The following is a 16,773-nucleotide window of genomic DNA, read 5'->3' as shown; positions in this document are numbered from 1 at the left end:
CTCTCCAAAGTTCAGTCTATTATGAAACACACAGGCTACTATGATTTTCACAAAGCTAAAACAGGCATTTTTTTTTGGTAGAATAAGATCCAGTTCCAATTTGACTGTAACAAAATTTGTATTGATTAAAAACTTCACTGTTGGGCTTCCCTGATGGCGCAGTGGTTGAGAGTCCGCCTGCCGATGCAGGGGACGCGGGTTCGTGCCCCGGTCCGGGAAGATCCCACATACCGCGAAGCGGCTGGGCCCGTGAGCCGTGGCCGCTGGGCCTGCGCGTCCGGAGCTTGTGCTCCGCGGCAGGAGAGGCCGCAGCAGTGAGGTGGCCGCGTACCGCAAAAAAAAAAACCCAAAAAGACAATAAAACAAAAAAGCAAACCAAAAAAAAAACTTCACTGTTTCAAAATCCTTTGTCAAGGCTGCATTATAAGGCCTCTCGCAAAATGATCCAAATAATTCCGTATATGTTAGGACATTCTTTCCAATTCTTTTAAAAAAGAATACTGGAAAAGGTATATTATGCTCAAAGAGCATTTTCATTCATGCTTGAGGCTTCTGTGCTATGTTGACTATGCTGCTGTTTAAAAATATTTTTGTACACACACATACATACACATTTGGTTTATGATCTTAAGTTTAAAAACACTTGTGACTTGGAGCAAATTTTCTCACGGCCAAAATTCTGTGGCATGTTATGGCAATGCCATTAGTACATTGGGACATCTTTTTTTAAGGTTGTACAATTGATGGAATAGTTAATTATTAATCTGACTGGCATCTGTAAAGAAAAAGGGAGTTCTCTTGCTTTCAGGCCATAGACTCAGTATGTAAATCTCTTGTGTGGCTGCAGCCCTAATATTCCTGCAGCTATAATGTCACCTACCGTAATTTTCCTGCTAATAAACAAATTTGAACTAGCTAGGAATCCTAAATTTTGAGACTCGTTGTTTATCTCAAATATACTCCAGAGAAATAGTAATGCAGTTCTGCTTTGAATTTAATTTAAACAGGAACAGGCAAAACAAATCTCTATGGAGGACATTTGACAATAATAAAATATTTCTCCCAGCGGGTGAGCTGGTAGCAATTGTATTGTTGCAATCCAAGCTCACGTTTCAGTAGGTCATTACCATCATAACAAGCCCTTGGACCAACTGGCATGGACATGCAACATTGAGCCCCTGATGGGCACATTATTTCAGACCTTTAACTTCACGGAGAACAAGACAAATACTCCAGGGAAGGAGGGATTATATTTTGAAATCCCTTTCTTTTCTGTTTTGTTTCATAATAAGATGCAGTGTACAATCAGTCTACTGCTACTTGTTTCATTGTTTTTCCACACTACCAAGGGGCACCAGAAGCTAGACTGAGAGATCTGAAAGTGCCAGAAACACTGACTTAAACCCTCTATGTGTATTAGACTATGGAACTTTCCGTTCAATGTGTACACCATTGTAGGTGAAACAAAAACCTTAAGCATTTCTCTTTTCTTTGACAGTTTAATCACAAATTAAACAACAAAGTGTACCTCAAGTTTTTGCATAGGCCCAAGAATGAAATATTCTATCTCAGTTCTATTTCATTTCTACCTCTTACCTAAATCAGCAACTTGCAAAATATAGGTAACAGGAATCATTCCAAGAAATCAATTTTGTTCTAATTGTGTTGCTCTTTTGTTTTTTTCAGTAGGGAAAAAACAGGCATTTTGAACCACACCTAACTTAATTTTAAAGCACATGAAAGGGCCAAATGAGTATGATTCAAAAAAAAAAAAAGATTGTGTGATATTCTGTGCAGGTGTTTAACAGGTATCTCCATTTTCACCTGGGGCATAACCAGAGGGTGTGGCTTGGGAATCATTGAAGAAAACGTGTGTTCTCCACGTGTGCTGGGGCAGGATGGAGGTGGGAGGGTTGAGGGGGAGTAGCTGGGGTGGGGGAAGTGGAGGTGAAAACCTTCCAAATGCATTTCATTGGCTTTGTGAGTTAAAAAGTAAAAAGGTTAAGTCCTTTTGTCTTGATATTAAAGAAAAAGATAGTCTAAAACTCTCACAAAAATTCAGAGCCAATATCTGAAAAGGTTCTTTTTAAAAATTTTTTAGAACATTCCTGGCTTATTTGAGAAAAGTATAAAACTTTAAAGCAATGGTTTCCTCATTTTGTCTTCACATTAGAATCACCTGGAGATTTTTTTAAACTATTCCAAAGCCCAGGCCAATTAAACCCCAATCTTCAATATGAGCGCCAGGGATTTTTAACATTCTTCACATGATTCCAATATTCTGCCAAGTTCGAGAACCACCACTTAAAAAATAAAAAATCACTTATACACAACAGGTAAAAATAAAAGTGACCCTTTAACATAAATACGTAACTCATTTGTCAAGTCTACTAGTTGTTTATATACCAAGAAATGCAACAAATGTCAAAATCTTACTTTGTTATTTTCTTTTACACCTGAGGCGACCGTGATAAATACATCAGTACCAGCAAAAGTTGCTCTGTAATAATTCTAAATTATAAAAACCAGAATTCTGACATAGAAGTTCTCAAAAAGTATGTGTGTGTGTGTGTGTGTGTAGAACACATACTTTTAAATGAGGACCTACTGGAAGATTACAGGCATGATTTTCCTTCTTAGGTTTGTCTCTTGCATGGTCTCAGTTTTACCCAAATATTTTGAAACTATCCATAATAAAATATGTCAGATTCTACATTGGGCTACTGCCACTCAAAGGACACTCGAATAGGAAAGACAAGTCTTGAGTTCTGTGGCCAGCTAGTGCATCTTAGTGATTTAGGTAATCTCACACCCCTAAATCGGATGCAGTGCCGGGGAGGGGGGGGGGGGGGGGAGGGGCTTTTGTGTCACCAGCTTGCTTCTCTAGAGAACCAGCCAACTTGGAAAGGTGAGAAACACAGTGGGCAAACACAATGACAGGACACTGTCCGGATAGGCAGAGAAGCCAAGAAAGCACATATTAGCACCTTGGTGATGGCTCCAGGAGGGGCCCGTGGGAGAACAGCTGACCCTGAGCGGCAAGGGCCCTCGTCTCTCCCGGCAAAAAAGCCAAGGGGAAGCCACGTGCTGTCAGCAGTGCTGTTTAACCCTCCTGGGTTCCAGGACAGCGCCCCGTCCTCAGGCTCACCGATCTAGAAGCTCTGCCGCTGCCCTGTTCAGGAAATCCTGCCGGCCGCTCCGCTCAGCGCTGCTCCGAGGACTCTGGAGCTCAGCTGGCTGCCACGCTCAGAGCCAGCGCCTGATTTAATTGTGGATGGAGGGAAATAATAGGTATCTCTAGCAGATTTTAATAGGATCTTAAAATAGGGGGAAAGTTTTCTGTTATGACATTGACATAGAGGCGACAATTTGGAGTAATGCAGAATGATGTGGGGATGCTTTAAGATTAAAGAAGCGCTATATAAAGGCTTGTCAGAATGAATTCTAATGTGCCTGAGACACTTTGCATACTCTTAAATATGCAAAATGTCTCTTGGCACCCTAGAATTCATTCTGACAAGCCTTTATATAGCTCTTCTTTAACCTCCCACTTTATTTTTAGGGAACAGGTTCTCAGATACTCTTTGAATGCAAGCAACAAAGGGCAGTGTTTACTGATTTGGTTCTTTAGTGGGGGAGGGAGCGTGAAAAAAGAAAACACCGTACAAAGGAGCAATCAAAAGTGGAAGCATGTTTAATATTGCTCTACCGTCATCCTGAAAGGCATAATAATTTGAGTTACACATCTGAACTGATTGGAGTTACAGAATCATATCTCCCTTTTGCATTTAACAATATATACAATATAAAATAAATACATTTACACAAATGGACATTTGCTGGAGCACACAGTATGGTACACATCACAAAAATATACAATTGATTGCTTTACAGATGTGAAGCCCATCTACAGCTATAGACAAGGTTTTATTATTATTATTCTTTTTACTACTGTCTATAATGCAACTCCTGGATTATTATAAGCAGTGTAAAATTTATTTTGTCCTTTTAACGATCTTGTGCACATAAGACTGCCATAAAAATGTTTCCTAGGCAGGTAAACAGAGACGCTTAAATAATTAAAATACAATCACCAACACTCATTTTCTCTTCTATAAGAAAAATAGCAGTTTTAAATTTTTTATATCTTTTATGTTATCATTTAAATGCAAAATAGTGGAATAAATACAACAATCTGATCTGATTGAAACACAAGTGTAAACTACAGGTAGTCACACAATCATATTGCCTTTAAAATAAGAACAAACCTAAAAGAAGCAAAATAACATTAAAAATCATACGGCTAAACATACACCTTGATAACTTTCCAATACTTCACATTAAGTAAATGGTCTTGCTTGAAACTTGAGAAAAACTTACCTCAAGCGAGGTTTAAGATGAAGCATTTACCCTAAAGCCCGTGCAGTTCTTTTAGATCTAAATTTTAGTTGTGTTTCCTATTTGTGAGATACTTGTTCTCTTGCAATGCTGAGAGTCAATTAAACTGAAAACTAAAAATTGTTCTTCGTTCTTTTTACATCTCTCCATCTTGCGTTTTCAGTTGGTTGGCTTTTACTCCTTAAGCCCAAGTACTTTAATGTGATACAGTGAAAACAATGTATATATTGTATATATTTTATTTATATATATAGTGTGGTTGAATAGTAGTAACTTAAACCCTGCACAAACTGTCTGGAAAATAATCTTTTTTAAACACTTACATATATAAATAATCTTAGAGAATCAGCACCTTTTTTTTTTTTTCCCAGGAGTTGTATTTTCTGTTGTTATTTTTCAAGGGATGTGCCAATTTCTGAACTCCTATCACAGCTATAAATTTCAAGTTATTGACCATCTGAATGAATTGCTAATGATGATTTATCTAGAATCACACTACAGTCACTTCTCTACTGAGAAACCACAATCTACAATTATAGTCCCATATAGCTAATGATAGATACACAGTATTCCTAGCACTAGGCTGATGAAACATCAACCCAAGGTATTTTGTTTAAAGCACACAAAGTAGCAATAGTTTTGGAAACGTGTCCGCACCAAAATGTTTCGCAACAACACAGAGCGAGTTTATAACAACATCTGAGAGATGACTGAGTGAAAGCCATATATACAGCATTTAAAAATTAGACTTATCTATATTCTTGAAATATTCAAAGTTTTATTTCTAAGCTATACATTGGTATTCTATAATAAACCATTAGAGAAATTATTCCTTGTTTTGAAAATATCATTATGATTTTGATGTGTATCTGTTCATAATGAATACTTGTTTGGAGTTTCAATCTCTTAATTCTTATTAGGAAGAACCTTATTAATGGTAAGGAATAGAATATACTACTGTAGTCTCCTGAGGAATTGTACATCCAATATTGTCTCTAATTCTACCCTGTGTCTAAAAGCACACACCACAAGAATCCAAACACCACACGAACAACAAGACAACAGTCTTTGAATGCAACATAAAATTCAGGAAAGCACAGCAAACATGAAACATTGAAAAGCTGAACTACATTTCTTTTGTTTGTTAGGATTACAATTTTAATTACATCTGTGTACATAGAATCAGACTGTTCACATAATACAGGGAGCAGCTACTAACACTGGTCCATTGGTATAGCATTTGATGGAGGTTACTGTTTATCGGTTATTCAAGCGATTGTAGATTTTGGGGGTGTCTAATTGATTTCTTCATTAGATTACACCTCTTAACAGTCTGGGACCTGACTGACTTTCTTGCTGTGACGATACTGGTTGAAAAGCACATAGATTGGCTTAGCTCTTGGTTAAAAACTGCAGATTAATTTAAACAAACATTCCTAAATGAATCAACCCATAGAGATTAGGTTTTAGCATTTGGTCAGGCGTCTGCTGTCTTTGATGTTTTTGTTTTTTTGTTTTCAAATTCTGGCATTTGCCTTATTGCCTCTTGGGTGAATACTGGCTCACAGCTCCTTCTGAGAAAAGGTCTGTAACTTTGCAACAGGCAGTATCTCATTCCTAACCCACCGTGGCAGCTAGAAATCCTACGGCAACTGGACCTCCCAGGTAGAGAGGGGCGCTCCTGATCATTCTACGGATCTGTATTCCATGTGTGGTGCTTATATACGTGACCACTCGGAGCCACTGCAGGTGTAATCTAATCCTTTGTGTCAGTGAACATTTAGGTAAACTGGAGTTCATGTTAAGAAATTGATGTTTGGGACCAGACTGGCACACAACATAAATTGCATCCGTGATAATATGCACCTTCCCTTCAACTATTGCTTGAGTAAGTTAAATTCCCATATTAATAAATGGCTGAAAAGTGGTAAAGCTGGTACAAAAAAATCTCCATTTGTAAGAAGAAATGAAACATTTTTAAAAAATCTTCCTTCAGGATTCATTTGTCCTTCATTATTGTTCATAATTGTTCAAAGCCAGCACAGAATTGCAGTATTCTTATTTCTCTTTAGTATTGCATGAATGAATAAAGCTTAAACTATTCCCTGAAAAAGTTACATAGTCGCTAAACTAACAAATACCTGGAAGACTTGAAAAAACAATTAAGGAATCAAATGGCTGTAACTGATCTAGATGGAAAAGCAATGATAAGAGGCAGCTGATGCGACGTTGCGTACGTCGTCTAATTAGAGGCTGCTCCAGTGGAATCTAATACTGCACTCAGTCAGTTTGTGTATGTTGCAATTTGTGTATGTATGTTGTAGGTACCATGGTTCTCTCTCTTTGATTCCTTAGTCATTGGGGATGTTATGGTTCACAAGAAGTTCACTGGTATCCATATTATGGATCTCCATCCTTTGGCAGGGCTGGCTTCCATCACTCTCCAATTAGAGACTTCTTTTAAAAGTTCAGCAGCAGAAGGAAAGACGGAAGGAAGGAAAGAAGGAAGGAAGGAGGAAGGAGGAAGGAAGAAGGAAGGGAGGGAGGGACGGAAAGGAAAAGAAAGGAAAGGCCGCAACATTTTCTTATAACCAGAGCTATTAAAACTTAAAAGAAAGGGGAAGAATGAGAAAAGAGGGAGGAAAGTAGAAGAAAGGAAGGAGGGTGGGAGGGAAGGAAGGAAGGAAGGAAAGGAGAGAGTGGGGAACCAGCAATGAAGGAAGCAAGAAACGAAGGAGAAAGAGAATAGGGCGGGAGAAAAAAAAATAAAGAGCAAAAGAAACGGAGAAAAGATGAGATTAAGGTAGAAAAAAACTCATCAGGATACAGAGGAATCTGAAAGCTGCTTCATAGTCTTGCTGCTAAATTATCAGTGCAGTCTTACTTGATTTTTGATGTTGTTAACTAAACTCTAAGTTTTTTTGACATCACTCTTGGGTTTATTTTTCCCTTTTTCGGCGTGCAGGATAGGATGCCCGGGGAAGCTTTTAGTCAGACCTTGGCCTCCAGCATTTCCAAAAAAAGTTTGTGCATGGGGACTTTGCCTTCCAGTTTGATGTTGTAGAAATGCTGCACGGCCTTGGTAGAGGTCTGCCTCAGGAGCGGCAGCGTCATCAGCATCTTACCGGCCCTGCGAGGGTCTTCCATGTGCTGGCCGGCCTCATAATCCTGCAAGGCCTCATGTAAGACATCCTGAAGCTTCTGAACGGCTTCGACGTCTTCTATGTGCATGGAGTCTGTACAAGGCCAAAAAGATAAACAATATTAACAATAATAAAAAATACGTTGATTCGAGTTATGAAACTTAAACCTTATTACTGAACTTCTCTACACTGTGATTTGTTCAGAGACGCTCACATTTCCAAAATCTCCATTTTGTTTTTCTAAATTTCACTGCAGTAGATCATTTACAATACTGGCTTAGAACACGGGAATTACTACAAAAAGCCTTTATTTCAAACATGTGGGTTTCTTTCCTCCGGAGACTGAGCAAGGGAACACTTTAACAGATAACAGTCTTGGCTGTTTTATTCATTACCTCGTCCGTGTATTTATTCATTCATTCAATTATAAAAGGCCATCTATTAAAAAATTATTCTATGTAGCGTTGTGTAAAATTCAGACCTTGTGCTCAAAAAGCCCATATGTCCCAAAAGGGGGAAAAAAAAGTTGATAACCAAAATTTTAAGAACTCCATGTAAACACACTGAATCTAACATTATGCTCTGCTGTAGACTGTACAGAAATCGCAATACATTGCTCATCTCTTTAGAAGTTTTAGTGTACTCTTAACAGTTCATTAAAACATCCTGACATAGCCTGCTTCTCTGCAGACTTTAGATTAATGAATTCTGAAATACTTTTCACATTTGTGAAGGTGAACTTCGCCCTTAAGTGACTAATTTAAAAATCTAATTCAGTCAAGCAAGGAAAGGGTTAACAGGGTTGCCGCAATTATTCTTGCGAGAAATGTGAGATGTGGGGAAAAAAATAAAAGTTCCAGTTCCAGCTCGAAAACAGACACTTAATTATATACAAGTTTGAATCATTTAGCACGTTTTATTGATTCTGATGACAGTTTATCTGTTAATTACACATAACGGCGTCTTTGGGGGATTCTTCATGTTTAATAATTCTAGTTCTCTGAGAATGCAGAGCTCTGAGATATATGTACCTAGCCTAATCTTTCATATCATTCAAATATCAGATCACATGCCCCAAAAGAGAGAGGAAATGTAATTTAAAATCAAGTAGCTAAACATACGATTAAAAAAATTACGGCAAGGTACTTAAAAGATCAACGGCTATAACCAATAAAGGTTTTTAAAACTTCTTCATATTTTCTTTACTGCTTTTTTTTTAACATGGTCATTTTAAAATCATTTCATCATATCATTGGCGAACTGACCACCATTTACATGAGGTGGTTAATAACACGTTTCTTTAAAAGAGTTTTGAATATTCTGGAATAGAGTTACTTGTAAGGGTTTACTGCTCAAGACTCGATTCCTGCCTGGTGGGGCCAAAAGAAGGAATTCTTCTAGGTGGGAAACGTTGACAGTGGTGTCCTGGAGTGGAACTCCAGACATTCTCCAACATGAACCCTGGCCTTTCCGAGGGACTGTTTCTACCTAGGCTTTCCTGCAATCTGGTTCCTTTCAGCAGAGCAAATCCATCCACTTCCCGTGTGTCTTCTCTTAGAAACAAGCACACGGAATTTCCAAAGTTGTCTAAGGGGGCGGTAATGAAAGTGACAAAAAAACAGTCACGGAGGTGACAACAACAACAACGGAGGTGCACTTAAATACTGTCAGGGGAAAATGGTGGACATGGACACACAGTAACGGTGAGCGCTTAGATACACAGAAGATTGACCTTTGTACATAAGGGAACCGGGATGAAGTGGACTCACCCAACCTATCTGGGGACTAAACGTTAACACTCTAAGTGGAAACAGTGGGGAAGAAATGGATGAGGAAAAAAGGAACTGCAGTCTTTACAGATAAAATTAAATCAAAATAGCGGTTTTCCAAACAGATTGATTTTTTAAAAAGTAGAATAAATATACTGATTTTAAAAAGCAGAATAGGGACTTCCATGGCCATCCAGTGGTTAAGACTCTGTGCTTCCACTGCCGGAGGTACGGGTTTGATCCCTGGTCAGGGAACTAAGACCCCGCATGCTGTGCAGTGTGGCCAAAAAATTTTTTAAAAAAATAAAGAAAGAGAAAAAGAAAAAAAAATTTTAAAAGCAGAATAAATATAATAAATATACCATTTCTTAAGTACCTGTTTTGGGTGACGCCTCTGATAAGCATTTTATGAACATTGCCTCATTCATCTCCCAACAGCCCTGCAAGGCAGGTGACTGCTAGGAAGTGTCAGAGTAGGCTTAAACTCTGGTGTCTTTGAATCGAAGTGTGCAGCCAGAATTTATAACACCGGACATGGCGTTTCCTTTTTTTTTTTTTTTAAAGAACTGAAATCGTCCTCCTAAGCTCATCTCATTCAACTTTGCGTCTTCAGCAAGAATCTTTCCTACAACATTTCTAATAAAGACATTGCCAGTTACATGGAGAGCATTCTACTTAACAAGGGACAGAACTACTTGTTAGAAGTGTCCTCTTCATATTTTCCCAAATCTGCCTCTAACTTCCATCCTTTGGTCCTGGTTCTAACTACCGAAACAATACAGGATAACTTTCTTCGACATGGCAGGTCTTGAAATGCTTTGAAGTACGGTCACCTCAGCCCCGACTCCAAGTCCTGCCTTCCCCACTGCTCTTGCCTGGCGGGAGATATATTATAGGATGTCACAGGAAATGAGGCGAGAACAAATAGCAGAGAGATATGCTCACAAACAGCAATTAAGACTTCAAACTATTCTTTAAAGGCGGTGATTTAGCTTGAGAGATTTAAAAATGATTTAATCAAATTACTATGATAATTTAACTTCCCATTTACAGAAAAGATTCTAACTCATTTTAGCTTTACCCATTCTCGGAGCTGCTAATACTTTAAATGCAAACTCACTAGATCTGAACTATTTAATTAGACCATGATTCAGCTGGCAGACTGCTGAAGAAAATATTAATCTCCATTAAGGATCCTAGTTCAAGTTCTGGCTCTGTGGCTTTAATCTCTGTTTTGTTCTTCGGGCTAAATTTATACATTTATGCAAAGCTCAGTAGAACTGGCATTACTTTATATAATTATTTAACTCTAGTTGTTGGTACTGGGTTTTTTTTCAACTTTATGTTTTAAAGGAAATTTTCCCAGTATTTGTGCTAACGGGAACCAGATAAACTTAATAATGGAAATCACAGGTTTATGAACTAACCGGACAGTGCAAAGCTGAACATTAAAAACACCGAGTGAGTTGTTAAGAAAGAAAAAAAAACTAGGATTTCTGGGTCCAAGCCCAGACTTATTAAATCAGAAAATTGGACTGGATGCAGGACATCAGTATTTTTTAAAATCTAGGTGATTCTATGGTCAAGCCAGGGTTGAAAATCACTAAACTAGACAATAAGACAAACAAATGCTATTCTAAAATGATCAAGATTCCAAAAGATTACCAAAGTTCCAATGATACGTATAGTGTCACCCATATATTAAGTTTCAACATCTAATAATAAAATAGAACCCTTTTGTTCAATTCCAATATTTTCCTCCATGAAGTACGACCCTAAAGGGACATGTCTAGCTCAGATCACTTACTCTGGGAAGACAGCTAAATATCCTTATACCAATAGCCGCAAAATTCAGTGATACTTAGAGCCGTTGCAAAAGAAGATTTTGTTTTTACTTCTCACCTGGAATAAGGCACTGTCCTTCTCTATGGTAAAATTATCCATTACGGTGGCAATAGGTAAAGCTACTCCAGAATGCCCACGCTCTGTTTAGGAACTGTCTTCAGGACTTGCAGCTCATTCTTGGCACTATTTTCTCAATGATGCCAAATCTTATTTTGAGGACGGAATTGAATATTAGACATAAATAAAGCATATTCAGAGTCAAATCTGGTACATATTATAAACCAACACTCAGAGTAACCTTTTCTGTGGGACACAGATGTTGGTTTTCTTTAGTGTTAGTAAGCTGCCTACATGAAGAAGGGCAGTAACGATACAGCCGACGTGACTCTAATCACCAAAGGAATGAAACACATACGATGAAGAAGACAGAGAAGTGAGCAAAAGTCTATTTTCTAAAAGATAATTTGCGTCTCCACATTTTTATATACAATTTTAAGGAGTCTAAAACAGTGATCTTCTCAGTTACAATCAGATGAGATACCGAAGAACCCTGGTTGACTGTCATGGCACAATGGCTCTTGATTAACATAGATAGTCAAACTTAACGTTTTCAAAAAGGTGCCAATCATAAAGTTTTGATTAAAAATCAGTAAACTGTATTCCAGGAGGATGGCAGTGGTGACAGCAAAAACTTTTAATCTCTCCAAATCTGCACACAGAAGAACAGAGCGGGCTTCCCTGGTGGCGTCATGGTTGAGAGTCCGCCTGCCGATGCAGGGGACATGGGTTCATGCCCCGGTCCGGGAAGATCCCACATGCCGCGGAGCGGCTGGGCCCGTGAGCCATGGCCGCTGAGCCTGCGCGTCCGGAGCCTGTGCTCTGCAACGGCAGAGGCCACAACAGTGAGAGGCCCGTGTACCGCAAAAAAAAAAAAAAAAAAAAAGAGCAACTAGATGGCAAAATTAAAAATCCATAGAAAACACTTACCAAAAAACTAAGTAACAAGATATCCCCAAAAGACACACACACACACACACACACAATCAGGATTATAGTGTGTGTGTCTGCATTCCTAGCTCTGTTTCCACTGAAGGGGTTCAGGAAGCACGGCCAACCCAGGTATGCAGTATTCGGTACCAGTAGCACCCAAGTTGTAATCAGATTCCAGGCCCCAATCAGGAAACATTTAGGATGAATATAAACACCTTGTCAGAATAAATAGGAAGGAGAGTATGTACAACTATTACGTCATTCAAAAAGATTCCAGACGCTGACTTGAAGAGGTTCCCGCTGACTCAAATGGGACAATTTAAACTTTAAAAAGAATTACAATTACAATTGATTGAAATCTATTGATTATGTTTAAATACATGTCTTTATAATGACATTAAAAGAAGATAGGGTGCTGATTCCTTATCTTGAAAACTGGTGAATAAACAGAAATAATCAAGCATTTATCCCACATTTCCCATTCAGTCTGTATCACTGGTAACCAAATAAGAGAGGAGAGAAAGCATCTCTGTGTATAAGTATCCCAACTACTGAATGAAAAAAGAAAGGTTAAAATTACAAATCACCACGGATTTAAGGAATGAGTACCAATGGCTGCTAACATCACAAAAAGTGAGACAACCAGACATTATATGTCTCCCAAAGAACAGCACCCCACCTGTAGGTCTAGAAACTGAATCTGATTAAGCCCTTTGGATCCAGTTGCTGGTTTGCACAAGACGCAAAGGGCAGAGAAACATGATGAGCTGCCCCTAGAGGATATAAACTGCAAAGTCCAGACTCTGGGGAACTGTGCAGGGCAAATGCCCTGGCTCTTGCAATAGATAAACTATAAGAACACAAAAACTTAAAGAGGAACTTTTAGAGTAAAGGAGACTTTAAAAATCCATAAGGAGAAAACAATGTTTTTTAAAGGGCAAGATTAAACTATCGTGTCTGGGGATACACATTCAGTAACAAAACCACTATAAAACATATGGAAGTGATGACTATAAAAGTCAGGACAGGATAGGGGTTATTTTTGTGAGAAGGGAAGGGAGAGTGACTGGGACAGATGCAAAGTTATATTTCTTGACCTTGCTTATATATTCATTGTGGTAGGCAGCAAAATGGTCCCAAAGATATCTGGGTAGTCCAACCCTGCAACCTAAATGTTACCTCGTGTGGCAAAACGGACTTTGCAGCTGTGATTTAGGATCTTGATATGGGAACAGTATCCTAGATTATCCAGGTGGGCCTTCAGTGAAATCAAAAGTGTCCTTATAAGAGGGAGGAAAAGGAAAAAGAAGGCAGTGTCGCCAATGAAGCAAAATGGTACAGGCCTGGCTCTGAAGATGCAGGAAGGCGCCATGCGCCAAGGGATACCACAGTAGAAGCTGGAAAAGGCCAGGTATCAGATTCTCCCCTAGAGCCTCCAGAGGGAGAGTGGCCCTGTCCACACGTTGTCATTAACCTGGTGAAACTGATCATGGACCACTGACCTCCTGAACTGTAGGAGAATAAGTAAGCGTGGTTTAGAGCCACCAAGATGTGGTGATCTGTTAGAGGAACTAATACACTTATTAAGGCACACATTTCGTTTTGTATGTGTGTGCGTTTTAATCTGTGTTTTTATTAAAACGGTGAGAGAGCTAGAGAGAGAAGTAGTGAGAAACTTGATGAAAAGGTTCCTTCTAGAAAGTAGTGAGTTGAGTAGAATTCCTATCAAGACTACAGAAACACTTGTCAGAAACACCAAGGAACCTGTTCATATACCAAGTAGGGTGTTGGATCATAAAATCTTTTAGGCCTTTTCTAACCCAGAGAAGTCAGAATTCTAATATTGGAAATAGACATAATAATTCTGATTTTGTGCCTAACCATGGTGAGAAAAACAGGACTTCTGATTTTACAGCTTTCCACTGAGACACACATTTTTTTTTTTTTTTTGGAGGACTTTTTTCCTCATTTCTTGCTCTGGCTATCAAGTCTGCTTTCTCTTACATTTCTATCAATCACACAAATCACTCTCCTACTGTATTTATATAAAATGTTGAATCACAGAAAACCCTCGTGGCCCATAGTTTCTTTCCTCCAGGCTTCCCTCTCGAATCCCAAATTATTGTTGTTTGTTCTGTTGACCTCACATAATTTCCCTGCTAGGTCTTTTCTATTACGCTGCAAGTACTCAAGACCTTCCCTCTCCCTCCAGTATCTTACACTTTTCTAGAACTTTCTAACTCCTGTTACTAGAAGTGAATCTTGATACCAGCTTGGGTGGTAAATATTTCAACCTTTCACAACATCCTAAATGCTCTGCACTATGCCGATGACCTTTTATAACAGACTGCTCCTTGTCTTAAGACCTGTACGTGACATGGTGCTGTATTATGTCAACTCCTAGAAGTAAAGCAACTATAGAGCATTTTATGTGCTTATAATGCAGGATGGAAGCACAGAGGTACTCGTAGCAAATATTTCCCATGTTATATAAAGGCATAGTGATCATTGAGCATGCTAAGAAACGTTCAGGAACCAGCCTTATTTTCTACATAAAGTTTTGAAATATCACGGTGTGCATGAAATGTAAGGGTTGCATTAAATTAAAAAACAATCCACTTCCCAGATATATCATCTAAAATAAAATTAAAATAATTCAAGCAGCGATGACTGATTTGAGCAAAAACCAAAGAGAAGCAGACTAGGAGATGGAAAGGCAGAATTCTGATTTCTTATTTATCTTATAGAATAAGATACTGGTTTGGGTAAAAGTTAAGAATAAATTTCTACCTGCCACAAAGGACCTATCCATATTCATTTCTTAAAAAATGTTATAATCTGGTAAACATTTTGTTTTCGATTCTTTTTGTCACTTTCCTGAGTGGCTTTCTACCACTATAGCTCCACGAAGATAAAGGAACTGGGGACAAAATTCTAAACTAAACTTAAAATACTAATTTAGGGTGGCAGATGTGAAATTGCACTGGCTAACGTCTTATTCATTGACTCTTTTAAAGACATGGTATACACATTATTTGTGAAATAGAAATATTAATAGCTTATTGATAGCAAGGGACTGAGGGTCCAACCCTCTGCCTCAAAGCAGCCACACATCTTTATCAGCTCACTTCCATTACCTGTAAAATGATACTGGATATGTCTACCCAAACAGGCATGCTGTGGAAATCAAAAGAGATTCCCCAGCAGAGGCTGAAAACTAAAACAGAAATGTCTACAGAAAGATTCTAAAAAAGGATCATCTCTTGACCAATAGCTAAAACTATCTCCTGAGTATCAAATCAGCAAACTCCAAATTTCAGTAAAATTGTTTGAGGGCCCAGTAGCTACTAAAGAACTGAAGAGGTGTCTTTACTTTTATACTAGTTGTTTAGATCCGTGAAGATGTTAATATTTCTATATTACCAATTTAGCACAAACACACACACCACACACAAAATATACGACCAAGCCACACGCAAAATATAAGACCAAACTCACCACCCTCTCTTAAAAGTAACTGAGATTAACATTTTAGGCCAGTTAGGAGATGTTAGATGCTATTAAATTCATCTACCTCATTTTTCAGAGAAGAAAACAGTTACGTGGATAAACCATGCATTCTCAAAGGAGGTGACATTTGGAATTGGAGAGTAGAAAAAACCCTCTTTTTTTAGGTAAAATTCACATATACGCAGTACATAAACAGATGCATTGTATATCTGTGATATTAATACTTCATTGGGGACCTATTAGGAAAAACGTATCGAAAAAGCCTACCCTAAGAGGAGAGAGAATGAAATAAGATTGAGGAATACTAGTCCAAACTTGTATGAGGGTCCAAATATGCTGATTAAATACGGCCCCCATTCCACTCCCCAACAGAAATCATAGACTTTTTAATCCCTTGAAATTACACCACATTCTGCACATATACCATTTGTCCTTGAGAACAAAATACTGTCATGAGATGAGCATAATGACTGATGATTTAAAATTGATGACCAAAATATTATTTGCAGCTTTATATCAATAGATGCTATTACTCCAGAGGTACTATGCGGAAGTAAAAAGAAAACTCAACTTAAATATGTAGATTCTATCTATTCTCACGTGGGCTGTGCTCACAGGGCTCTAGGTTGGGGGTGGGTCTGGGGTGGCAGCAGTCGGGTTGTGAGGGGCAGCTATGGAGTTGAAGGTCTTGTGTCTTAAGCCAAAGAGAATGATCGGACTAAAAGCAATTCTTAATCTTAAACTGCTTTTCATCTTCCACTATGTAAAGGTGAGTATATTACCTTGGGGCCAGTGATAATAGTTTCAAACAAATTTTAGACATAAGAATCAATAGAACCAATCGAGAGAACAGAACCAAGTGCTATAATCTTACCCAAAATGCTGGCAGTAATATTTCACTATATTTTCCCATAAAGACATAAAATTAATTCTAGAATCATAGAATTCCCCAAATGGAAAGAATTTTAGAGATTAGTCTAAACCTCTTGTTGTACGTGTGGGAAAGCCGGGGCCTTACAATGACAATGTTAAAATTGTGACCTAGATTTTCCTCTTTAAATTCAGTCCCACAGAGATGTATCGGGGATGCAGTATTTCTCAAAAGGCTGTTGGCACTC

General features: G+C 38.3%; 1 protein-coding gene across 6 annotated transcripts in view; it reads right to left on the bottom strand.

Annotated features, from left to right (window-relative positions):
• Positions 1–3,673: 3,673 nt before the first annotated feature.
• ESRRG (estrogen related receptor gamma) overlaps positions 3,674–16,773 on the bottom strand; it is a 643,230-nt gene continuing 630,130 nt past the window's right edge. For all 6 annotated transcript variants that reach the window (XM_032604485.1, XM_032604480.1, XM_032604500.1 and 3 more), the window contains one exon: positions 3,674–7,634. In XM_032604485.1, the coding sequence (XP_032460376.1) occupies positions 7,390–7,634 (245 nt within the window). In that variant the 3' untranslated portion in view covers positions 3,674–7,389. The remainder of the gene's footprint in view (positions 7,635–16,773) is intronic.

Source organism: Phocoena sinus, chromosome 1 (assembly GCF_008692025.1).
Source record: "Phocoena sinus isolate mPhoSin1 chromosome 1, mPhoSin1.pri, whole genome shotgun sequence".
NCBI classification, from domain to species: Eukaryota; Metazoa; Chordata; class Mammalia; order Artiodactyla; family Phocoenidae; genus Phocoena; species Phocoena sinus.
The sequence above is the reverse complement of the archived record's forward strand: the minus strand, read 5'-3'. Positions and strand labels throughout refer to the sequence as shown.